Genomic DNA, 26079 nt, shown 5'->3' on the forward strand with positions numbered 1-26079 from the left:
TGAGAAGATGCACCCTGTCTGCAGTACTCCCATCCCCTTTTGTTCAGCCTTTTTTATGAGCCTATGTTTGGAAAAGTGCTAGTCTTAAGATGGACCAGAACAGTTCTGGTGCCTCCCCTTCCTTCAGCTCCAGCCCACAGCCTCCAAGAGCTCACTAAGATGTAAGGGGCCCCTGAGTCTCTTCTCAGCTTGAGGCTCCTTCTTTCCAGCAAGGAGAAGGGAAGGCAGGCGTTTCCCAAGACTCTCTTTAGAAACTCCCGAGCCGCCGCCTGCCATCTCTCAGATTCCATTCACTCCCTCTGAGAGTCTGAGGTGTCCCTTGTCCACCTGCTGTCACCGCCCCTGCCCTCCTGGGTGTCAGATGTCTGTGGTGTAGATCTCTCTTCCAGGACCTTTGCTGGCCTGTCCAAAGGGGTCTGTGCACTATGGAGTGGGGAAGGAGGCAGACTCATCAGCTGTTGCTTTCTTTCTTCCAGCTCCTCAAGCCCCTCCCCCTTTCTTAGTCCTCCTGGATTGAAGTGCGTTTCCCTCCTCTAGTGAACTCCAGTCTTCAAATAGAACTGGGAGCAGCATTGGGGGCATCGGGAATTTAGGAATCCTTGGTGAATTGTCTGAAATTAATGAGACCAAGAAGGGAAATCAAGTTCAGCTATACAAATTGCCTTGCGTTCTGGGCCTTGATGATTTAAATTGTAGATTATAATTAAATGCCTGCAAATAGAATGAGAAGTAGCTGCTAAAGTCTTTTGACCTGGAAGTCCCTCTGACCAATGAACTAGTATAAAATTAGGATGTAAATCCTCCTTTCGGAGGATTGCGATCTTCAGAGCACTTACAGTGCATGTGACACAAACCACCTTCCTCAGAGTCAGGCGGACAGGTGGAGTGGGCAGGACACAGGTAAGAGACGGTGGCTTGTCCGCTGCCCTGGAGCACGATGTCAGGGCTTAGGCGGGCTCTTTGTGAGGTGACACATCTCTCTGTCCCGAGGGAAGGGCTCACTGGCCCCTTCACTGTAGGCAGAGAGAAAGGCAGCAAGCAAGGCATGGGATAGATACTGAGCGTACACTCAGTCAAGAGACAACAGCGCACCCCGCGTGGGAAGTCATAGCCAGGAGTTAACGCAGCCTTCTAAACACGTGAAGGCGGCAGTGTGGAGCAGGGGACACAGTTCCCTGTAAGCACTCCTACCTGCTGGCCATCTTGTTACAGCCTTCACAGGCTGTGACTGGTCTCTGTAAGTTGTAACCAGAGAGCAGCTGGTACAAAGCTGATAGCCTTTGCTCTGCTGTCCCTGTTACCACCATTCAAAGAATTAAGTATACGTCTTACCGAGGCACAGAACCTGCTCACATACTGCTCAGTGGGTTGTCACTCAGAACCTGCACCGCGGCCAAGAAACAGAACCTCCTCAGAGCCCAGGAGTCGCTCCCATCTCTGTAGCTGACACCCACGCCTGCACCACACCGTCCTTTTGACATCACTGCACAGACTCTGGCCCCTGCCTGCACTTGTCCAGAGGCTGCCCGTGTTGGGTCTGTATGCTTGGCCTTCCCTGTGAGTCACCTGTTTTGCTCTGTCCATTTTACAGATGACGAACATTTCTATTGTCTCTAGAATCCCACTGTTAATGACTGTCGCTGCTCTCAATGTTCTCCATGGGGTGTGTGTCTGTGTGTCTGTGTGCACGCGCACACACACACACACACACACACAAACTTCCATACATGCATTGCTGTTAGCAGTTGCACCCTGAATTGTATCCGGGCAGTGTATGGATCACCAGTTAGTCCTATATGCAGCTTGGGTAGGTAGGGACAGCCAGCTGTCTAGAGTAGTTACATTGTTTCTACTCCACCACAACACTGGTTCCAATTTCCCTACATCCTTGCCAGCTCTTGGCTTTGCCTGTCTATCATTGTAGCTATTTAAATGATTGTTCTAGGCCTCATAGCTTCAGTTTATATTATGTGCGACTTCTGGATTTATTAGAATAATTTTAGTATCTCATGATGTTCCAGAACATATTGTAGCTGGGCACTAAGATTACTTCTAGTCTTCATTACTTACAGTAAGCAGCTTTGTGAATGAGTCTTTTCCATCTTTCAGATGCTTGGCAGGATTTTTTTTTGTTTACAAAATTTAATAAATTCTAAAATTATAGTATCACTCTAAAATGTTACCCACAATATAGAAGGGCTCCAGGCCTTCCAGCAGTATCAGATGTGGTGTAGACCTCATCTGGACCAGGGTAGCCTCTATCCCAAGCTCTGTCTCTCTCCTTCTTCCCCTAGAGTGAGGCCTGGCCACAGCCACTCCTGCTTCCTAGGCCAGTAGTGCAAGAGGGGACATCTTCCTGGGCAGCAGCCTGCCCCCAGCCACATATTCTGCTATATTTTGGAAGAATAGAGGGGCATCTCTTGGAGAACTAATTTAGGTGGAATAGGCAAATTTAGTGTTACTTTGCTGGAATTTGACAGTTTTTCCAAATATTTACCATGCATATTCCTCTTTCACGGTTTCCTCCCCTTTATGCCTACATCACTAATGACTTTTGTTTATTCCTGCCAGCAATTATTATAGAATTTTAGTAGTTGGTCTAGTTTGATTTCTGTTTTTATGAACACACATCGACAACTTAGAGAAGAAAAGGTTCATTTGGTTTACAGGTCAAAGGTCATCACATTAGAGGGTGGGGTGTGGAGAGTCAAGTCAGGAGCTCAAGCAGTCTGTTGACTACATCACACCAGCAGGCAAGAGCAGAGAGAAACAAATGAGTTCATGGTCAAGGATTGCTTTCTCAGCTAGCTTTCTTCAGTCTTGTACAGTTCAGGCAGGGCCCAGCCAGTGGGAGGTGGCAGAGATGGGACTGCCCACAGTGGGCTGGGTCAATTAGCCATCAGGACAGTCTCCCAACCTGATCTAGATAATTCCTCAACTGAGACTCTCTTCCCAGGTGATTCTAGGTTGTGACAAGTTAAGACCAGCCATTGAGGTAGTCTCGTGCTTTCTAAGTTTCAGTATTTGCCTTGCAAATATTTTGATTTGTGTGTCATTTGATGAGAACAGACCAGTGAGTAACTTCTCCCTTTGAGCAATGTCTAGAGTGGCTCTCCAGCCAGGCCATAGCCCCGTTGGCTGAGGCTCATAGGCCAGAGGTCTTTGGGTATTCCAGTGGGGAAGTTAGGAGCCCAGCCTGCCAAAGAACATGCGTCAGTCCAAGGCGTGAATACACTGCCCAACTGTCCTCTGATTCTCTCACTCTTAGGAGACTGTGAACTGGGCCCTGAGACCTGCTATAACAGCTCATAGCAGGTCTGGCCTGAGTGTTCTATTCTGCAGGAAGGTACCTGCTCACCATGCAGTGGGGGCAATGTGGGAGCCCAGTAGAGTGCACTGAGGCCTCTCCTACTAATATGTATTTGGCTCTCTCTGTTCTGAGAGACACCAGAGAGCAGAGCCTCAGAACCACACTGCAGCTCCTGGAGTCTGTCTGAGCTTTGTGAGTGGGCAAGCCAGGACCCAACTTCCTGCATTTCTCTAAACCACACTTCCCTCTTGGATTTTCAGGGCAGATCCACACTCCATTGAGGGATAACCCTTGGAGTGGAAGGAAATGTGCATTTTTCTTTCTCATCCTTCTGAGTGAAAAGTTAGATAAGAATAACTGTTGATGTCTCACCTTTCTGGGTGTCATACTCTCAGGGATTTCATCTTTGGTGTGCTCATCAAGTTATACTTTTCTATCCTAGATGATGGATTTGGATGTCCTTCTATGAAGCAATGCCACGTGGTCCAAAAGCAAACATGTCTGGTAAGTCACGTGTTGAGTTGACTGAGCAGTAGCCCAAGTCTTTGAGTATGTAGATGTAGACAGAAGATTGTGTGTTTGGGCATATGGACACCTTTGAGAGGGTGTTCTTCACAAGGCTCATAGCTCTGTTGGTTATCCTAACTTGTGAAGGCTAGTTCCTTCTAGAACCAGCAGGGATTGGAATGCATGGGGTTGGACAGACCTGAAGTTCCCTTCTTGCTGTTTAACCTACTTCTGAGAGCATAGTAGAAGCTCTGTGCTGAACCAGGGCGGCCTCATTCTGACTCGGCTACAGTGGCATTCTGTCTCGGCCTCTTCCATCCCCAGCACCTTACCCTTTGGTTAAAGGTAGGCTTGACACTGTGGAGAATTTCTGAGACCAAGACACACCAGAACTTGGATAGCTGAAGGAAGGGAAAGTCAGGCTAGAGCTTCAAGCTTTGTCTTCCCATGTTCTGCCTCTAAAATGGGCAGTGCCTGTGGGCAGCAGAGATCTTCACATAGTCTTTGTCGTAGCAGAGGTTGTGCTGTGGGAGTTGATAGAAGATTGTAGAGATTCTATGAGACTTGCCAGTAGGATGCTAGAGAGCATCAAGAAAGATATAAAAGCCTTATTTTATGATTACAGTTAGGCCATCATGTAATGTGGCCTATTTTGGTCGAAGGGGATCCTGTGGGTCCACAGTACCAGAGGGGTGGGGAGGAGGAAGAGAGTAGAAAGTAAGAGACATCCCGGCGCAGTTCCACACATGTCACGAGAACTGGGTTCAGCCTCTTGCCATAGGTCCTGTTCTCTTGGCATAGGAACACAATTTCTCCATCATCACGCTCCTGACGCCTTTCTGTGTTTGCCCCCATGTCTCAGGGCTGCGGCCGTCTTAGGAATCCAGGGCCTGGAGACAGCTCTTCCCTGAGGAATCAGGAGAGGTGTGACCCAGGAACAAGAAGCATATCCTCCCCAATGACATCATGACAGCAAGAGAGCACAGCCCTCGCCATGGTGCCAGGGCCCGTGCGATGCAGCGGGCTTCCACCATCGACGTGGCAGCCGACATGGTGGGCCTCTCTCTGGCAGGTGAGCCTCAAGCCTATACTAGGCATCTGGTTAGGAACTTGAAGGACTCGGCCTCCATGCTGTAACACTGTTGGAAGGGCCAGGGACGGCTGCTGACTAAGCCATTGGGAGAGGGTGTCCTGGTGTGGTAGCCTTCTTGTTGGAGTAGGACTCAGAAGAGGGGGACAGCTAGAGCCCTGGGCACTGGTCTTGTGAGACTGATCATCAGTCCTTGGCTAGCTTGGGTGAGCACCCTGGGCTTGCCTCCCAGTGGGCAAAATGGAAAGGGGTCTGAGATTTCTTCAGAATCTCTAAAGTAAACTGTTTCAAAGTATAGAAATCATCTACTGTAATATTTTGGGATGGGCTAGAGGAGTTAGTGTTTCTTGTTTCTATTTTTGTGCAGAACAAATGCAAGCTAAATTCTGGGGAAGGTTTGTTTTGGGTAACTTTGTCATTTCTCTTCTACCAGGAAACATCCAAGACCCAGACGAGCCCATTTTAGAATTCAGCTTAGGTAGGTACCTCTCTCTTGGTTTTTGTTACTGTTAGTCTGTCTCTGAGAACCACTGAGTGCTTCTGAGTGCCGTCACCACTGCTGAGATGTTTCTGAGGAGACAGAGCATCTCAGAGGCTGCTTCTCATAACTGACCATCCTCCTGTAGCTAAGCCACCTGCTGATGGAGATTTGAGTTGTGTCTAGTGGAGACTATTATGAATAAAGTTGCAGTCAATGCTTGGGTGCCAGTACTTTTGGGGGGTAAATGTTCATGCTTTAATGAAGTGTTTTGAAGGCTGTGTGGTGCTGAATTTGTGTACAGAGCAGGCTAAGTGAGCTCCAGTGCAGTGACCGCAGGGCTGGGCACACTGTTTCACATCTGGTACAGGAGTCACTTGTCTCTTTGGAGGGAGTGGATGGTTACTTTCTACAGGGGAAGTGTCACCTGAGTGGAGGTGTATACCTGGCAGAGTGAAGATGAGGGCCAGGGCAGAGGATGGAAGAAGCTTGCAAGAGTTTGGGCTTGGGTTCCCTTTACCTATAGTGGTGGTGGGGTGAAAATGTTCTCAACGGTGGGAGTGGCTACGTGGACATAGGAACTTCTAAAACTCATTGAGCTGTACACTTCAAATGGGTGTGTGCTGTAAGAAATGCATACCTCAGAAATGCTTTAGAGGAAAACAGAAGTCAGACTACCAGCCCCATGTGGTAGGCCTACAGCATGAACCAAAACCAGAACTTGGATAAAACAGGTATTGCAGAAGTAGAAGAAAACACCAAAGAAATTGTAATACACCTTCTAGAAAGGAGGGAGCGCCTCTCTGTGCTCAGTGACGGGCTACTATTTATAACAGGCAGCGGAGGAACAAGTTTAAAACCTAACAGATGAAATTTACAAACCCAGGAAAGCCAGGAAGGTAGCCTAGAAACTGTCTCAGCAAGCAACATAGGAAACAGGAGAGCGCTGGGCAGTCCAGGATGCCCATCATTTAAAAGAGAAAACAGAAAAACTAACAAAAGAAGTTTAGAAATAATGCAAGAAATCCTTCAGAACTGAAGAATATGAGTTTAGTTTAAAAATACTTGTCAAGGCATCTTGTTTTCCACGAAGTCTGGAAAGTACCTGGCTGTCATTTTGTCAAACGTTCTTTCTCCTTGTCCCACTTTTCCCTCTCTTCCGGAACTCTGATTAAACCTGTGTTGGTGAACTTGGTGATCTTCCAGGACTCTCTGAAACTGTTTTTTTTTTCTTTTTCCTTTTATTTCTTTCTGTTCTTCAGACTAAATAATTGTAGCTGACATCTCCAAAGATGCTGACTCTTTCTTTGTCTGCCCACAGTTGAGCTGCTCTTAATGATTTTTCATTTCCGTTATTGTACTTTGAATATTATCTACATGACTAGTTTTATGGTTTCAGTTCCTTCACCGATACTCTGTATAACGAGACCTTTTCCTCAGACTTTACCTAGTTTCTTAGTAAGTCAAACATCTGTGTCCCCCTCAGACAGGTACTGTTGACTGTTTTTTAGTTTTTAAATTCATCTAGATATGAGCAGTATTTCTCTTGTGGGGTTTTTTTTTTCATGTTTCATAAATTGTGGCTGAAGGTTAGACATTTTGAACAATGTGATGTAGCAACTTTGGAAATCAAATTCTCCCTTTCCCCAAGGTTTTTTGTTCCCACTCTTGTTACTGCTGTTGCTGGCTGCTCATTAGTAGCCTCTCGTCATGTGTGGATCCTGGAGTGACTGCTAGGTCACTTAGTGGTCAAGTTCAATTTGAATGGATATACCATATATATTGGAGACAGAGTGTCACTGTGTAACCCTAGATGGCCTGGAACTCACAGAGATCTCACACCTGGCTGGATAGAAAACTCTTTAAAGCTCAAATAACTAAAGACTTTTGGTGTGAGTTTTGCTAAGTGTGTGTGCGCATATTGTTCCCCATCTTCAGGGTTCACTTCCTGCTTCTGCTGACCACCAAGGGTGGGTAGTCTAAGGTGATCACTCATCATCCCCTCAGTTCTTTTCTGAGCATACAGATGTCCTTGGACATCTGCATAACCCCCTACATGTGCGGCTTCCATGAATGTCGGAGCTTTGCAGAGGGCCTGGTCCTGGTCCTGTCCTTCACTGCCTAGCTTTTCTTTGAAGTGTTCATTGTCTGCTAAGCTTCTCTGATCACCTGCTTGTTTGCCTCACGTGTCAGTATTGTCCTCTCCAGCTGCAGTATTTAAAGAAATAGTGACTGATTTTGGTTGCTGCTGCCATCATCATGGTAAAGATGCAATCAGGACTTCAGCCCAGCCCCAGCTTCAGCCTGGTGGCTTCTGATGGACAGTTTCAGGAAAAAAGAAAAAAAGCTGTTTCTTTCTACTATGTAAACTCTGGCTTAGGTCAAATAAAGACAAGTTTGTTTGTTTGTTTTCTTCCAGAAATGGTCAAATAGTTATTGTTATTTTAAGAATGGGGCTATAGAAGGTCTCCAATCATATCCTGTCCATTATGGTGACTTCTGACTACTGGTTTTCACCATGATTTCAGGTGACCAAAGACTGGCCACCAGAAGACTGGTTAAAATAAACAGCATGGGCCTGCAGTGTCCTCTGTAGCATCTGAAATAATAAGGCAGGGCCCATATCTGTTAACATTAAAGGATGCCAGCGACTTTGGTACATGAGAAAAGCCTATCAGGAATATTGGCATGACGTATTTCTAAGTAAATCCACTTCTACCACCAATTCACTCCAACTCTGCAGGTCTCACTCTGCTAATGAACGACCAAACAAAACACTGGAAGGCCATAAACCCAAATCCCGCAGATGGTTCTCTCTAACAGTTTTCTCTGAATGAAAGATTTTACAACAATCTGTTGTTGTTTAAAAATGTCCAGCTTCTTTGATTTTTTTCTTTTACAGTTCAGAATATTTGCCTATTTAGCTGTCTTGCTTCTGACATCTGAGAAGCAGTGAGGGTGGGGTGGAGGTGAGATCCACTTCCTGAAATCCCTCCTCGCCCGCCGCCGGCTTCTTAGGCTGTCCTTCCTCCTGGGCAAGTCTCACTGCAGGACTCCATCACTGCTTCTGATTTGCTGGCTTGAGAAATGTTGTGGATGTCTCTTCATCCATCTTCTATATTCCGTCACTTCAGTTGCCGCTCTTTGCTTAAAGTCACGTTCTACATACTGACACTTAAGCAAACACTGCTTATCAAAAGCCACATGGGATTTCTTTACCCTCTGCCCAGTGTGAACGGTTTCTTGGGAACAGTGTCATTTCCCCCTCAGGTTACCCCATTTTGGGTCACGCACACTCTTCATCCGGGAGATGGCTATGGGGGAAGAGAAGCTGTTTGAGAAGCTGTCTGAGACCCCACGGAGCCAACACTCGCTGCCTTCGGCTCTTAGGTCCCACTGAGTTTGCATGGCCAGAAAATCCCAGTGAAAAGACAGTTAAACGTGCTTTCTCATTCTTCTGGACTATTTTTTTAATTGGTAGTAGTAGTGGTGTGGGGTGGTGTGTGTGTGTGTGTGTGTGTGTGTGTGTGTGTGTGTGTGTGTATGCCCGCCCAGATCTCTTGGAGCTGGAGTTCCTGGCATTTGAGAGCAGCTAGGCATGGGTGCTAGGATCTGAATTCCAGCAGTCATGCTAGAGCCTCATTAGAGCAGCGAGCTCTCCTGACTGCTGAGCCATCTCTCCAGCCCCGGCTGGAGATTTTAAGATCTTAGTTCTATTTCCCATGTTCTGAAATTTCATCAAGATAAAACCTGCTAAATGTCCTTTTCAGTCAGAACTGAGATAAACCCCAAAGAGATCTACACCTGGATTCATCCTAACTAAACTGTTGAAAACCAAGGACAGAATTTAAAAAGCAGCAACCAACTGTGAGCTACACAGTTAGTCCCTGCTTAAGAATACTGGAGGAGGAGGGTGTGGGAGGAGGAGGAAGAAAAGAAGAAAGAAGGATAAGGTTCAGAAGCATTGTAAATTCTTAAAAAGGCAGCCAAACTAGGATTACATATTCAACAGAGAAAATCAAAACAGATGAAGACATATGTTCAACAAAACTAGTTCACAAGTGTTTACAACATTGTGTGTAGTAACCAAGAGGTAGAACTATCAAAGCGTCCACCAATGGAATAGTATGTGGTGTGTTCATTCAGGACTTACACATTAATAGAAAGGAACAAAGTACTGATAGATGCTGTAGCATTAGGGGGGCTCAAAAAGCTGTGAGTGGAAGAAGACAGCCACAAAAGGGCACACCCCACATACTCCTACTATATTCCGATGTCCAGAGGAGACAGAGCTGCACAGGAAGAGATCAGTGGTTTCTGGGGGCTGGAGAAGAGGGATGATGAGCGGTTGCTGGTGGGTATAGATTTTTTTTCTTTTGAAATGTGGCTATATTAAGGAAGTAGACGGTTGTGATGGTTATACAGTTCTGTGAGGACTTTGGGGTGATGAATTATCTTCATAAAAACACTGAAAAGCCAAAGGTACTCCATTGAAGACTGAGTTCATAAATAACCCCAATTCAAAAAGTATCAAGAGGCATAGATTATAGATTTTTGAGTGAGAGACAAGACACAATCTGGCCTTGTAACCTTTGGTGGCTAACAAATCAGAGACTGTCTTTCCCTAGTAGATTGGCTGACTGAAGACCAGTATGTCCACCAGCAAGTGTCTCCTGAAACCTCCAAATTCCCAGGAAAAGAGAAAAATCTTACATGCTTCTAGATGAAAAATAACATTGCAAATTCTTAAAAAGGCAGCTCACCTAGGATTATGTATTCAACAAAACCAGAGACCTTACATAGCCCCCATTCTTAAGATTATCTGACCATTTTCTGAAGGAAAAGAAAAAAAAATCACTTGTAGGGCTTGGCTATATTTGGCTTAAGCCAGAGTTTACTCAGCAGGAAAAAAAAAACCTGAGAATGTACATCAGAAGATGGACTGGGCATGGTGAACATACCTTTAATCCTAGCACTTGGGAAGCAGAGGGAGGCCAGTCTCTGTGAGTTTGGGGCCTTCTAAGTCTCCATAGTCAGTTCCAGCCATCCAGGGCTACATAGTAAGATCGTGTCTCAAAAACAAGCTAACAATTTCCACAAAAGCCATGAGAGTGCTTAATCTATTTGTATTCAAGAGAAAACAAGGGTTTAAAACTTAGAGTTAAGCATTTCTCCCAAGCTAATAAAGTAAGAAAGAAGATTTCTTGGTGCATGATAGTAGAACTATTGGAAGTCAAACTCAGGGAAAGTATAAATACTGCCAACACACACACACACACACACACACACACACACACACACACACACACACAAACACAGAGAGAGAGAGAGAGAGAGAGAGAGACAGAGAGACGACAGAGAGACAGAGAGAGAGACAGAGACAGACAGAGAGCTCATCATAGCAATAATTAGACTGGCTTCTGGTTTTGTAGCAGGAAAAAATAGAAACCCTGAGACAATCTATTTAAAGGTCTTAGGGAAAATAACTACCTAGAGAAAATATCCTTCAATCACTCAGGTGCAGTAAGAATTTTCAAACCTTAAAAACTGAAAGGATGTGTCCGCCCCTAGCCTCGCAGTCTCAACAGTGCTATGGGATGCTACTCGGGAGCAGGCGGATGATTCCAGATAGAAATTCACAGTAGAGAGGATTGAGACTCCGAAAGCGGGAGGGCGTCTCTTTAGCTAAGTGAGCAGGGACTGTAAGACGGCACGTGAATATGTGTGTGTGTGTGTGTGTGTGTGTGTGTGTGTGTGTGTGTGTGTGTGTGTGTGTGTGTGGTGGGGACAGATAACTGGTGCGGCAAGGTTAATTTAATGGTAGGAACTGAATAATTAGAGCCCAAAAGTGATTTGGGCAGTATATTAGTTATTTTTCTGTTGCTGTGATAATCACTATGACCAAGGCAACTTACAGAAGGAAGAGTTTATTTGGGACCCAGAGGGAAAGTCCATGATGTAGGGGAGGCACGGCAGCGAGCTGCCGCCATGTTGGCTGGAGCAGAAGCCGAGGGCTCCCACCGTGAACCTCAAACACAGAGAACAGCTACTAGCGGGGAGAGACCTTCCGCTCTGCACGCCCTCCCTGATGATGCGCTGCCTCCAGGAAAGCCTCGTTTCCAAACCTCCCAGAGAGTGTCACCAACTAGGATCCCAGGGCTCAAATGTCTGAGACTGTGGTGGGTACTTCAGGGGACAGTGGTCATGAAGAATTCACTGCCTCGGCTACAGTTACAGCAAGGCATTGGTCTTCTCTAATCTACAAATGTGCATCTCCTCCTCCCTTATTTTCCTAATTCTCTCAGGTTTTTCTTTGTCTCATTCTTGTCTTCCTGCCATCTTGTTCTTGGCATGGGTCTTACCAATGGTGGCTGTGAGGATTCGTGTAGAGTTAGAGTTGGTGGTGTGTGTTTAGTAGGGATGAAAACTCAGATCGCATGGTAACTACCACTTTCCCTGTTGTAGGTAGGTGTACATGGTGGCATTAGGTGTACAGCTGTCACCACCTCTAGCCCAGGACTTTTGTTGTCTTGAAAAGCTGGAAGACTTAGTAAATTTTAATGCCCTTCTTAGTTTTTAAAGGCATTTTATGCGCATCTGTAAGACACTGACAGGTGTCTGGGGGGTGCAGGGTGACTCTAGTGGAAGAGAGGAGTGGAGACCAGCTGTGGGGAGAGGCCCCGGAGGGAGACCTCGGAGGAGGGGTTTGTGGTCTCCAGCCAAACCGGCTCAGCAGATGAGTACACACGAGCACGCACGCACGCATGCACTTACTCACTCTACCTGGTCCCCATGAGAGAGGTCATAGAATTCCTTGGAACTGGAGTTCCAGTCAGTTGTGAACTACCATGTGGATGCTGAGAATTGAACCTGGGTCCTCTGGAAGAGCAGCTGAATATCTAGCCCCTTAATATCTTTCAAGTAAGGAAATGTTGAATTCTTATCGATGGCACATTAAAGTTCAAGGACTGAGCATTTTCTCCCCCTTCCACAGTTATTTTTATATCAGGGAGCATGTGGGAGTCAGTGCGGTGTGATAATTCTTCCTGGGGTCATTTTTGTGATAGACTTGCTTCAGACTTAGGATGTAGTTTTGAGGTCATAGTATGACAGATTTATCTAACTGAAATGGTCCAAATTCTGTTTAGTTTTAAAAAGAAACATTTAAGAAATCTTACACTTGATATGGGTTATAAGTATTGACTTTTCCTTTTGGAAAGAGCTTTATTTTGTTACTGAATTTTAATTTTGTTATAGCATCATCTATATGTTGGGATTCATGGGTTATCGTACTTAGCCACAGCAGTCATAATCTGCAGGCATGTGTTGCCCGGGAGCTCATTTGTTGACTCTGAATTCCACTCTCTGGGAACCTGGAAGGCCCCCTCAGCACAGGATCCACTCCACTCATGCCTTACTGTATTGTGAGGAGGGAGAAGGGAAGCAGAATGAGAAAACAGGCTTTCCCAATCCCCTCTCTTGCTGGCAGTGGGACCATGGTGTCCCTGGGGTATTATTTTAAGCTTTCTGTGGGTTTGTTTAGAGCAATGAACTAACTAAAACTTGGTGCAAAGGGTTCTTTTTCCCCATCTTGATTCTGTAGCTTGCAGTGAGCTGCACACTCCATCGCTAGATCGGAAACCAAATAGTTTTGTGGCTGTGAGTGTCACCACCCCTCCGCAGGCGTTCTGGACGAAGCATGCGCAGACGGAGATCATTGAGGTGGGTGCTGCTGGTCCCTCTCCTTCCTTCGAGGAGCCCTCATGCTCACAGATGTCGGTGGCCCTGGCAGAAGGGCTCTTCAGTTCTTGGGCATCTGAGGCTTTAGTTCTGTTTTTTGTGAGTTATTTCCCATGATTTTCTGTTCATTTATACTTTCTGTCATGCTCCCCCAGGTTTTCCTTAGTCTGCCACATCCTTCATGAGTTCTGATGAACTATTGGTTGCTTTTCTAAAGAAGTGATCCTATGGTTGGTTTGCTTTTAAGAGATGAGACCCAACTCTCCTGTCACTTCCAGTTGGCTGCTATTATTATTGCTCATTAATCAGTGCCTGGGAGAGTGTTTCCTGTTAGGCTGGGACATGGCTGTGTTTTTATTAACTTTACTTTTGCATTCTTTTGTGTTTTGTGTTGTGCGCTTTTTAAAATAATTTATATAGCTTTACTTAGGAAAGTTTACAAAGTATTTTTAGATGAGTTATATATGTATATATGTATGTATATATATCATTTATGTATATAAGTTATGGCATGAATTGTAGGAGTTTCTGATACGGAATTCCATAGGGCTTTATTTGTAATATGAATAATTACCAATTTATTACCAATTATTACCACATTAAGCTCCATTTTAATTTTTATATTCCTGCATTTTTATATAAGAACATAATAATACATAATTTGATCTCAAGTTTTCCGTTTAGAAACCAGGCCCTTCTGAGAGTCTCTCAGAAGCTTATTTCCAAGTCAGGCCGTATATGGTCTAAGCACTTGTTGAGCTCTGGCCTCATGCCAAGCACTGTACTAACTGTTGGTACCAAACCCACAAGGGCACAGTCCTTGCCCTCAAGAGTTTCCCGTGGGGGAGGGCCTGAAATTTACCTGGCCACTTCCATGCACAGGAAAGCATGGGGAGCACTGGGGTATCAGGGTGAGGACATAGGAGCAGCATCCCTTCCAGCAGGCTTCCTAGGTAGGACTTCAGGGAATTCTGCCACAGCAAGCCCAGGGTCCTGCAGATCTTGCAGGTAAGTCTGTGCTTCCAGGCTAGGACTGTACGTAGTTATGTGAAGGCAGGGTGATAGCAGAGCATCACGGGAGTTTAAGAAATATATCTTTCTTGGTGTGTACAAGAAGCAAGCTCTGTAGGCTGAGTATTCCAGGGCACTTGGGGTCCGCAAAGGCGCCAGCTCTGCGGGACTTGTGCAGGGATGTCTCATGACCTGACAGGTGTCGGGGGGGGGGGTGCAGGGTGACTCTAGTGGAAGGAAGGAGTGGGAGAACAGCCGTGGGGAAGAGGCACCGGAGGGAGACCTTGGAGGAGGGGTTTGTGGTCTCCAGCCAAACTGCTCCACAGACAGGGAGTACCAAGGCTGAGGCCCAGATCTTCAGCCTGCTTACCCAGGGCACATGGGGGGAAGATGGGGAGGCCTCAGCAGAACCCCTAGGAGGGGCTGCCCAGCAGGCACTGAGAGACTAGACGGCTGCTGAGGGCGGGGACGGGGGGCGGGGCATCACTCAGGTACAAAGAGGGCCCAGTAACTGTTTGGCTGAGGTACTTAGCATTGCTGAAAGAGCGAGAAGGGTATGATGGATCGCTGAGGCAGAGCTGCCAGAAAATAGACACCTGTGATCTAGAAACTAGAACCTGTCCTAAAAGAGGACTGCTCTTAAAAGGTCAGCTTTAATTATTCCAAACACAGGATTCTAGAAATAATCACTGAAACTGGCCATTTCCTCTTTGTCGGCCTGTGCACACAGGTGACAGGAACAGCCCTAAGTAACAGTCTGAATATATAGCACCCCGAAAACCGTACTGCCAAGAATACATGTGACTGGCAAACCCAAACTCATTTCAGGTTAGAAAAGCCTCCCCTGAGGAGCGGGAAACCTCTAGGAATGAGGAGGCCTCTGCACAGCATCCGCAGGGGCCGTTTGTCATGTCATGTCATGTCATGTCATGACAAGACAGCTTGTCAGGCTGCACTCCCTTTGGAAAGCAGGGCTTTGGGGCTGGTGTCTTGTGCTGCCATTAATGTTTGTGTTGAACAGATCAGTAAAAACGTTGATTTCCTCATTCAGAAAACGTTAGGACAGTTTAAAAACAATTCCTTAAGATGGAATCCGCCTCTGCTTTCTCTTCTAGGGAACCAACAATCCTATCTTTCTAAGCAGCATCGCCTTCTTTCAAGACTCCCTCATCAACCAGATGACACAAATCAAGCTGTCTGTGTACGATGTCAAAGACAGATCTCAGGGAACAGTTAAGTAACTCGTGGTTTGCGGAACAGCCTCCCTTCACTAATCGTTATGTAACAGTCCGGACAAGGTGTGAGCACAAGATTGAGTTCACTGCTGGCTTATGAATTAACTACATCAGAGCATGCTTGTGTCGTGGAATTCACTTGTGAGCATTGTGATGCGTTCATGAGGTGACGGTGGGAGGGGTGTTATAGGAACCACCCAGTTTCCCTGTGTTGCGGTATGTGGATCAGAGGGACACCGAGTATCCTTAAACTGCATCTCCCTGTCTCCCTCAGATGTATTTATTGGGCTCTGGAACCTTCGTTGTCAAAGATCTGCTCCAGGACAGGCATCACAGATTGCATCTGACACTGAGGTTGGTGTTTGCTTTATACCCCTTGGGAAGGGTCTGAAGTTTTGCCCCTCCATCCTCCTAGAGACTGTCTAGGGGGAGGCAGTGGTGTCTGCCGAGGAGAGGTGAGATGAACCGCTCAGTCTGTCAGGATGGTGCCTTGCTGCTCCCAGGGTCCTGATGACCCGGGATGGCCGAGCTTCGCCTTCAGACCATCAAGGCACGGTGCTTGTTGCAGGTCTGCAGAGAGTGACCGAGTAGGCAACATAACTGTGATCGGCTGGCAGATGGAGGAGAAGTCGGACCAGCGGCCCCCTGTGACCCGGTCTCTGGACACCGTCAACGGGAGGGTGAGTGGGCACCTTTCTCGTCTCCCTCCTCCCTCCTCCGTACAGGAGGGTTGGATATCTTTGTGCCTATCTGTGCTCAGTCAAGGGCAGGGCCTGCTGTTTGACACTGCCTTCCATGGCTCTCGGCTCTTTCTCGGGTATGACGCCGCATGGAACGGAAGGGCTCCTGTCTAACAGACAGAGCCCTGCTGACCTGGAACTGACCTGTGCTCTCTGTACCACACTGGCCACTTCTGTGACACAGGATTGAGAGCAGAATATCTTGGCTAGAGGCATATATGTGGGAAGGTGTGAGTGAGGAGGTGATGGAGACCTGTGCCCCCCATTATATTCTGGTAGTAACTGTCTTTCCTAGACACAGCCACCTCCCTTCACACCCACTTCCTCTCCGGACTATCCCTTCCTATCCTCTGTCTCCTTATGGCCCACACAGTCTCTCACCCAGACACTATTACCAAATGAGAATTCCAGTTTAAGAGTGCTGCCCTATCAAGGAAGCATTATAAAATACAAAGCTACCTTATTTTGCCTGAAGTATGCTCAGAACACTAGCACTGAGGATATTCTTGATACCAGAACACTGAGACCCAAGGTGAAATGACTTGGAAGACAAGTATGTGATGAAAAGTAGGCATGCGTGGAGTATGGGGAGGGGCGTCAGTGTGTGTGGCTGGGCAGCTTGTACACTGCACATTCAGCTGTCAGGTCTTGTGTGATGCACGAGGCCTCATTTCTGCAGCCGCTCTGGAGTCCTCGGTCTCCGTGTTCTTATGCTTTTCTGTACCTGTCATCAGATGGTTCTGCCCGTTGACGAGAGCTTGACTGAGGCATTGGGAATCCGGTCCAAATATGCTTCTTTGCGAAAAGACACCTTGCTGAAATCAGGTAAGCAGCTTCTCTGTTGATGCTCTTGCCTTTCTTGTGACTGTCCCTGCGCCACGTTGTCTCAGACATGCCCCCAATACGATGTCTGCTGCTGTTTTTCAGTGCAGCATTTCCCGCAGTATGTAGAGTCATGACCCCTTAAGGAAGGGGCTCCTTCATTTCACTCTTACCTGACATTGCCCTTAGTGACTGACAGTGTTCCCGCCCAGCTCCTCACACTGTAGTTACTTCCATGTTCTGACTTAGGGAGGAGTGTGGTACAGCCATTTGTCGGGGCTTGGGTTAAGTGGTTTTTGGTGTTTGTTGTTGCTGTTTGCTTGCTGGTTAGCTTTCTTGGGAAAAACAGGGCCTGAGGAAGGGGAACCATGCAGGCAGGTCTGCAGCCATTTCACTCACAGCCCATCTTCTTGTGTTCCACCAAAGTGTTCGGTGGCGCCATCTGCCGCATGTACCGGTTCCCCACCACTGATGGCAACCACCTACGGATCCTGGAGCAGATGGCAGAGAGTGTCCTCTCCCTGCACGTGCCTCGGCAGTTTGTGAAGCTGCTGCTGGAAGAAGATGCAGCCAGGTGATCCACATGGAGAGGATGAGCACGCACCACCCCATCTCCTGTGCACATGCCTTAGGCTCTGCAGACCCAGGCTCCATCGCATGCTGCCTTTGTGGCTCTAGCCTTCCAAAGCCTTAGTTTGCTCCTCTGACTCACAGATTGCTGGGCGAGGATTTCCCAAGGCTGTGTTCTTGAAGCCCCCAAGGCTTGGCTAACATCAGTGTGTCTTCCTTTTGCCCGTCTCTTTTTCCTCCCATTCATCCTGTTTGGGGCCACAGAGATAAGGGCTCGGAAGACGTCCTCCAGGGCGCTCTCCTTCCACAGAGCAAAGCTCTCATCCTGGGCATATTTTGTTTCAGTTCCAAGTAAGGGTGAGGCCATTTCCTGTCTGTCTCAGACTATGACTTCCACACCTTTTTCTAAATCAGTGTTTAAGTGATTAACATCATGTAAGCAGAGTCCCAGTATCCTAAAACATGTTTTCATTTTCACCCTGAAAAAAATCAAAATTTGAGAAAAATAACAAGAATACAGTGAGTACCACATACCTTTCATCTAAATTTTATAAACTAGTATTTTGCTGTTTTATTCTGTTTATGTACATATTTGTATCCTGATTTTAATGTATAGTTGTTACTTATCCACATGTATATAGCTATTGTCAGTTTCTCTGGGCACCTTCCGTTTTCATGGTTTAATTGTCACCACACTGGGGTTGGGGTGTGTGTGCCGTGGTGTCATGTGGAGGTCAGAGGACAGCTTTGTGGACTTGGGGATCTAACCCAGGCCGTCAGGCTTAGCAGCAGGCGCCCTTACCCACTGAGCCCTCTCCCTTCACTCTCATGTGATCTTTCACTGTTGCCTGCCTTCCGTTTCCCTGTGCATTGCCGCTGGAAAGAGCCCCTTCATTAGGCAGGGGCTTTAGAGCCAAGTGGTTGGCAGCAAGTCAGTGTGGGCAGCAAGGATGCTCCTCAGGAAGGGAGATGGGGGCCCCTCCCAGAAGTGTGAGACTGTCGCTGTGTGCTTGACATGGGAAGGGAGTTGTTAGAGTGAGGGTGGGGAGGTGAGTGGTTTCCCACATCCCCTGTCCCTTCTGTTCTGGAATGTCATCCTCCTGCAGAGAACTGTGCCAGTGCCTGAGAGGTACCTTCAAGGTCAGCAGGCAGAGCTACTCCTTAACTGCTCTTTCCTCTCCTCATACCCACTGTTGGCCTTGAGCATGGACCCGAGTTCCTATAAAGTTTCTCCATGTGCTTCCCACGTGCTCAGTGATCACTCACATCACCCTGTGATGGCCACTTGATTGCCCCTTAGACTGGCGGTGTACCTGCCGGCCAGGCCCCCAGAGCAGCACAGCTGCTTCTCCTGTACTCTGTGGGTTCTCGGCTTAGTTCCAGGGGAGGGGAGTCAGCCCTGTGGCCTGCTGTGTGTGTCTTGTTTACAGAGTGTGTGAGCTGGAAGAGTTGGGGGAGCTGTCTCCTTGCTGGGAGAGCCTCCGGAGGCAGATTGTCACCCAGTATCAGACCATCATCCTCACCTACCAGGAAAACCTGACGGACCTCCACCAGTACAAAGGTGGGTGTGGTGCTGTCCTCCCAAGGCGCATGCATAGCCCACATGCCCAACCAGCTATCTGAAGGCCCGCCCGGGCTCCTCAGACTCTCACTGAGTATCTTGAGTGGGTTTTTAAAAATAGATTCTCAGGTAGGTGTGAATTATTTCAACTCTGGGGTTTTCAGATCTTAATTAAAATGATAAATTGGTGAATTGCAAGAAGTCTTTCTATGGTGTTATTTTCCTAAAACAGCCACTGTAGGATAAGGTTGAAGCAAGGCGGGTTCTCAGGTTATCTTGGTTCATGCGGGTTCTTCTTAGTCTCACACCACTGAGGACCGAAAGGCTAGGAGCTGTTTGCCTGAAGGAAAGTGGTGTTCTAGTTGAAATACTCAGTGTCATGTTCTAGTTGAAATACTCAGTGTCATGTTCTAGTTGAAATACTCAGTGTCGTTTTTACTGAACATGTAAGTTGTCAGGGTGCAGCTCTCCATTTTAAGGCTTAAAAGAGAAAGTAAAGTTTAGGCACCTCAACTTTTTTTCTTACTTGCTTTTTCTTCTCCCCAGGCTGGAGGCTGGGGGTCAAGTCCAGGGCTCCCTGCGTGCCAGGAAAGCACCCCGCCACTGTTTATTCTTGAAAATGATTTTGATTTTCAAACTGTGTGAATTTTTAAAATCTATTTTCTTTTTATTCCAAATGGAATGAATTTTTTGTTTCTTAATTGTTTAGTCTTTCAAAGTACTTTTTTTCTTATGATTTTTTTATAAAGATGCACTTTTATTTTATTTTTGAGATTATTATATAATTACAGCATTTCTCCCTTCCCTTTCCTCCTTTCTTTCAAAGTATTCTTTATCTTTGGTGTCTTTCCTTCTATATAATGCTTTGTCAATTTAAGGAAAATCTTAAACCCTTAATGTGACTTTCATACAGAATATAAGAACTTGTCCATAAACTTAGCTGAGAGGAAATCAGGGCTCAGACAAGATGGTGGTGCGCGGGACTGGTCCAAGCTCAGACAAGTCCAAGGGCATCGTTTAGAGAGATGGCAGCATTTGCTTGAAGGGTTGAGGCAGCTGCCCATGCTGGATAAGAGCTCTTGAGGAAGCGTGAAATCCGTGCAAACCTGAGTTTACTAGGCTAGGGCTTCTCAATGTCAAAGCACCCAGCTGTTCTGAATCTCGGTTCAGCACAGGCCTTGGTTGTATTTCCTGCAGTGTCACAAGACACACGGACACGGAAGTCTGAGAGTCACCGAGTGGCTGTCAGACTCGTGTGACAAAAGGCAGGGCACGCGGCTGCTGTCTGCCCAAGAGCCGTAGATGCATCGTTTCTTACTAGTTGGAATGTTGATTTCTTCACTTTTCTGTTGTCATTTGCATCTGCAATCCCTTTGGGTGGTGGATATGTGATGCCTCATGTCGTTATGGATTCTGGATTCTGATTCTAGAAATAAGATGGTGGCAGCTGGTTACATCGTCTGAGCTCTCTAGGGACAAGCACGTGTGAGGAAGGACTTACTGAGATGTACTGGAGAGGGCAGGGCAGGCTTCAGGGCCGTGTAGCCTGGTTTATCTTGATGGACCTAAGGTGAGGAGCAAACCTCTCATCACTTCGGATTGACATGTGCTGTTTCACGAAGACCAATTTCTAGGCTCTTGGATGGCAGCAATCTGTAGAGTTGGCAGGTAGTCTCTGACATGGTCCACTGGCTTTTGTAGTGGTGTTGGCATCACACTGCCTAAGGTCATATCTATGTGTCATGTCTGTGAGTTGAACTGAGTCCCAGGAGGGATGGCCTCATCACTACTGTAACCTAAAGGTCCTTATCCCTGGCTCTGCTCACCAGATAGCATTTAGAGCCAGCCCCTTACCGTCTTGAGAGGCCACTCGGAATTTTCTAGGCCTCTGTTGAGATACACCTGCTTCCATGCATCAGCAGGTCTAGGTTACTGCTTTCCTACTGGTGCATGATCATGTTGATGGCTCTGTTTTCTTGTGTTCCATTTCTTAGGTCCTTCATTTAAAGCAAGCAGTTTGAAAGCAGATAAAAAGTTAGAATTTGTTCCCACAAACCTGCACATACAAAGGATGAGAGTTCAAGACGATGGAGGCTCAGGTACTTATTTTTCTTACCCTGCTGTTGAATTGCGTTCTACTCTTTCCTTCCTGTATACTTGGTCCCTGAGTTGCCCTATATCTGGCCCATTTTTCCTGTATGCTCCACTGCTGGGCAGCAAGAGAAAATAACACACACACACACACACACACACACACACACACACACACACCTTTGAAGAATTTCAGTTACAGAATCCAAACCTGTTCCTTATATATCTTCAACTTCCTTTGGTTTTTATGGCAGCAAGTTGCCCATCAACGAGCCTTTCCCAGAAGGGGTAGATGGCATTACCTCCAGACGACAACTTCCTTACTGAATAGTTAGAATTGGGTCCAGCAAGCTCTTTATCAGCCTTGGCATGTAGGACCAGGGAGCCATAGACTGTTTGCATGTGGGCTGTAGGGTCCCAGAGTGCTGTGCATATTGCTGTTGCTGGCCTGTCTGCAGACCCGATCCCAGAGTAATGGAGGAAAGCTTTCTGTCACTCAGATCAGAACTACGACGTGGTCACTATCGGAGCCCCAGCAGCACACTGCCAAGGTTTTAAGTCAGGAGGTCTTCGAAAAAAGCTGCACAAGTTTGAAGAGTCCAAGAAACAGTAAGTGAAGGAGGGTATTTGTGGTCCTTGTACAGCTGTGTTTGATGTTTGTGAGTTAAAATAAAGAATCAAAACAAAACCGCAAAAAACATGCAGCCATCTGATCTGCTTCTGCGTGGCTGGAGGAGCTGCCTTAGGGACCCCGTGCTACTGTGTATGTGCATGTGGTTGAGTGAGTAAGTAGTGAGGGCACCTAATCAGTAGTCCACACTTTCCAGGTGAGCCACTCCTGAGTCTGGCCTTCGGCAGCCACCTGTATGTAGTTCCTGCTAGCTCAGCTTCCTTTAGAATCTCTGGTCAGCCTCTGACAAGTCTATACTCCTAGGGGTCATTTTTATAATCCCTAAAGCCCCTGGCACTCTGTGTCCTTTCCTAAAGGATAGCGTGGCACGTATTCCAACTGTTGAAAGGATCCAGAGGGTTGTACAGTTCTGTCCTGAGAAGGATATTACCAGATAGGCAGGGTGTGGAGAGGCCTCTCAGATGAAGCATTCCTTGGATATCTTTCAAAAGGTCACCTGGCAAAATTAAATGGATCCAAGGGGTGTGAGGGGGTGTGAGTGTAACACATGAGATGAGTGATGATCCTGTGAAGTCCTTTGGTAGAATGGGATTGGAGAAAGTAGCAAAAGGTCTCAGTTTCAGGAGACTAATTATGGGCTGAGTGAGTTTGCGCCACTGTGGAGCATGCATGTGTGTAAGGTGAGGTAGAGAGGAGAACAGAGAGGCAGGGCCAGTCCAGTTATCCCGGAAGGGATAAGGTGGTGGCAGGTGGGTTAGCAGAAAGGTCTCAAGGTGGGAGGGAGCAAGACAAAGGGTTACTGGAGCCTGTGATCTTGAGTTGAGAGTAAAGTGTTTGAGAGACATGAAGCAAAGGTCCAGGGACCCTCCAGAGACCCCCACGTGGTGGCGTGCAGAGGCAGGAGGAGGCAGGTGCTAGCACAAATGGGGGCGGATTGGTCATTGCCCAGTTCTGCTGCTGTGGCCAGAGTAGGGTATTGTATGACTGGATCAGGATGCTGGACAGGTTAGGACAGTGGCCCATCGGGAAGACAGGTCAGCGTGCGTGCCACTGATGTGGGTGATGACTGAGCAGGGAGTAAGAGAGGACATTCTCGGAGAGGTTGCCCTTCCAGTGTGTCGACCAGCCCTGGATGTGGGAGGAGAAGCCTGGCAAGGCTGGGCTCAGCAAAGCCTTTTCAGCGTTCTAGTGAGGCCTTCAGACAGCCTTGATCACTTCTTACCGAGCAGACAAATTGCGTGGCCACACTGTCCCAGGGAGTAGGAGGACGTGCAGAGCTTCCACTGGCCATCCCAGGTCTGTGGAGTCAGCCGGAAGTGTGTGTGGGTGTCCCGCCATTGCCTGATGCTGTGTGGAAAGAGTGAATATATGAGCTGAGGTGGTGTGGTTTCCTGAGAGAGAAAGTCCATTCATTCTAGGTGACAGTCAGGAGGGGACTCCTGGATATCCCTGGTCCCTGAAAGGTTGTAGTTTTGATACCAGGTGACTTTATATTTTAGCTTCAGAACTTATTTTCCCAATGCCTCTTGTGTTTTTTTCAAATATCTAGTACAGATTTTATGTAACTTTGTACTAATGTCATAAACCCACTTTCCGACAGAGTTTTCTCTCGGAGCTTTCCTTTAAATGTGCATGTCCTGTGCCCTAGTGGGATATCCCTGGGGCTTGAGGACAGGCCACAAACTTGCTCCAGAGAATAAGGATTGAACTCATAAGTTTGTTTATTCCCATAATCATAGCCTCAACAAATTATCTCTAAGTATTTTGAGAAAAAGAAAATCAGTCAGAGTTTAAATTTTGTTTTGCCTGTAGTATTTTGCTAACAATCGCTAATGCTTCGTTTTTGGTTTTTTTTTCTTTAGCAGTTTTGAGGAGTGTTGGTGAGTTCTCTGTCTGTGGAGAGAGTGTATGTTGATTCTTGCTCTTATGCAGAGAAAGCCTGTGCTGTCCTTCATCTGGGTGGCTCCATCCCATTTGGCGCGTGGCTCCGAGTTTCATGTCCTGTAGGCAGAGAGCTCTTCCTTCCAACTGCAATGTTCTTTGATAATGAATAGCCAGTCTGCAGCTTGCAGCCTTCCTTCCAAACCTGACAGCGGTTTCTTCATGTGCTCAGTAGAGACAGGGTCCAGTGTGCCTCCTCCCAGGATGCAGAAGAGCCCCTTTGGGGCCCTGGATGCTGGAATATTACATCAGCCTACTGGTACATTTGGTAACATATACCTTTACCCAGTGACCCATTGGGAGCCCCCCCCCTTTTTAATTTCAACACATGGTAGGCAAAGCTTCATCACTGTGCTCCACTCCAACCATTTAAATTTTTTTTTGTTTTGAGACAGGGCTCGCTAAGTTTACCCAAGCTGGCCTTGAACTTGCCCTGCAGCCAAGGTTTTTTCTCAAATTTATAACCCTCCTGCCTCAGCCTTCAGTATCTGGGATTACAGATCTGTGACATTAGGCCCAGTTAGTCTTCATTTACAAGAGTTATGAAGCCTTTGAGTTTTCACTTTCCCTGTCTGATAGAGCCAGTTAATTTTCATAATACGTCTTAATTTGTGCTGACTTTAATGATGGTCTTGTTAAGGGCAATTTACCCATTGGATAGCAGAAGAAGAGCTGAGAGACCCTTTCCTCCAGAGAATTAGATGGGAGCCAGAAGCTACTATGTCTACCTAAGCTCTATTCCTTAGTCCCAGACTGAGAAACCAGCAGCTCACCAAGAAGAGACCTCACAGCCCTTGATCTAATAACCCATGAGGCTTTGGGGTTTGGGCTAGATCCTAGCTGAGATGCCAGGGCTCTGCTGGGAACACACAATGGCCTGAAGTCCTGAGAACCCACAACCACCTAAGGTGAGGCATCACCAGTTTTCCCTTAAGGGGCCCCTTCCCTGGAGTCCTGAGGGATGAAAGAAGGCATCTGGGAGGGGTGCTGCCCTGCCCCCCTTCCTCCATAGCTGTTTTATAGAAGTACCCCTTTTCCCTCCTGGGCTTCTCTGGAGGGAGGCTCAATCTTTTCCACAGCAGGATGAGTCAAATCCCTAATGCCCTGAGGGATAACCGTGAAAGTATGACCTGGAGAGCCAAGGGCCCCACTGCCCCTTGGTAAGTTCCAGCCCAGGTATTTATGTGAACCCTATCTGGAAAGTTCTTCAGATTCCATCTTAACTGAAAACTCTAGACTTTGCACGTCTCAGAAAGGGCTTGGTTACTCCCATCCTTTCACTCTCTTCTCCCAGGATACCAAACATTCCTAAGAGGTGGGGAACCTTCCCATCTGTGGCAAAGAGACACCCAAATCTGGGGTGGGGAACCCAGTTCCACAGGACCTGTCAGCTGTGCATTGACAGCCTTACTCAGGCTGTGCTGTTATGCAGAGTACCTCTGCATGTCAGGTACTCTACTTACGCTTACATGGCTCTGTGTTTAGCCCGTGGCCTCCACTGTGAGGAGGTAGGAGTCAGCAGCCCTGGGCTAGGGGTTTAACCTAAAGCCCAAGGACCGCACATAGGCCATTGCCTCCTGGGCCTGTTGCGGAAGATCTGGGAGCCCAGATAATGAGTAGAACAGAGATGCCCTCCCCTGGAGGACTGTGTACTACAAGGCAGTAGAGCCTCTGCACCCCACCCCATTGCCTTGGTGTGGCTCCTGATTTTGGAGTTAACTAAATACATGCACTTACCTACTCCTGATGTCCCCAAGAGTAGTTCTTTGAACTTGCCCATTTGTACCTTCACCACGTGCTTCCATGCGTCAATCCTAGAGAGGTGCTATAACATGCCTTCTTAGAGCACAGGGTGAATGGGGGCGATGGGCACCTGTCAGAGTGTGTGCAGCCGTGGGCATACACCACAGTAGACCTACACACACAGCACATAGTACATTTGGACTCTAAAGGTTGAGGACCAGTGAGAACAGATTCTTTTTTTTTTTTTAATTCTTTTTTAAAATGTATTTCCAAGCCCCAATTGTCCCAAGGGGGAGCTATTCATTTGGGCAAGAGGTTGCAGATTGGAGAGCAGCTCCTGCACGCAGTGCTGTGCGCGTGGAATGACTGTAGCGCTGCACAGGCTCATCGCCGTCTGCTGCATGGGCTTCTGGCAGATCCGTCATCGTCCGCTGTGGTGTGTGGCCTTGTGGTGGTGGGGTTTCCTTCCGGGGCAGTTTGCTTTGTGGTGTTTGCATGTTTGCCCTGTAGTCCAGAAAGAGAAAGGGCAGTGGCGGTTACTTTCTGACTTGCTTCTGGGGCTCCCTGGAAAGGTCTCAGGTGATTCTCATCTCCAACAAGTGGGGGAGG

The 26079-nt window shown here is 47.2% G+C and overlaps 1 protein-coding gene across 15 annotated transcripts in view; it reads left to right on the forward strand.

The window, feature by feature from the left end:
- The window catches only part of Inpp4a (inositol polyphosphate-4-phosphatase type I A), a 128252-nt gene that overhangs the window by 64534 nt on the left and 37639 nt on the right, over positions 1-26079 (forward strand). For 6 of the 15 annotated variants that reach the window (XM_028865682.1, XM_037199616.1, XM_037199613.1 and 3 more), the window contains exons 2-14: positions 3753-3814; positions 4680-4889; positions 5341-5385; positions 12989-13107; positions 15252-15368; positions 15646-15725; positions 15940-16051; positions 16846-16936; positions 17360-17507; positions 18934-19064; positions 21059-21163; positions 21656-21764; positions 23649-23666. In XM_028865682.1, coding sequence (XP_028721515.1) covers positions 4784-4889; positions 5341-5385; positions 12989-13107; positions 15252-15368; positions 15646-15725; positions 15940-16051; positions 16846-16936; positions 17360-17507; positions 18934-19064; positions 21059-21163; positions 21656-21764; positions 23649-23666 — 1181 coding nt within the window. In that variant the 5' untranslated portion in view covers positions 3753-3814; positions 4680-4783. The remainder of the gene's footprint in view (positions 1-3752; positions 3815-4679; positions 4890-5340; positions 5386-12988; positions 13108-15251; positions 15369-15645; positions 15726-15939; positions 16052-16845; positions 16937-17359; positions 17508-18933; positions 19065-21058; positions 21164-21655; positions 21765-23648; positions 23667-26079) is intronic. The other 9 variants (XM_028865675.1, XM_037199614.1, XM_028865678.2 and 6 more) reach the window with 2 other exon arrangements.

This window comes from Peromyscus leucopus, chromosome 16_21 (genome assembly GCF_004664715.2).
Source record: "Peromyscus leucopus breed LL Stock chromosome 16_21, UCI_PerLeu_2.1, whole genome shotgun sequence".
Lineage (NCBI taxonomy): Eukaryota > Metazoa > Chordata > Mammalia > Rodentia > Cricetidae > Peromyscus > Peromyscus leucopus.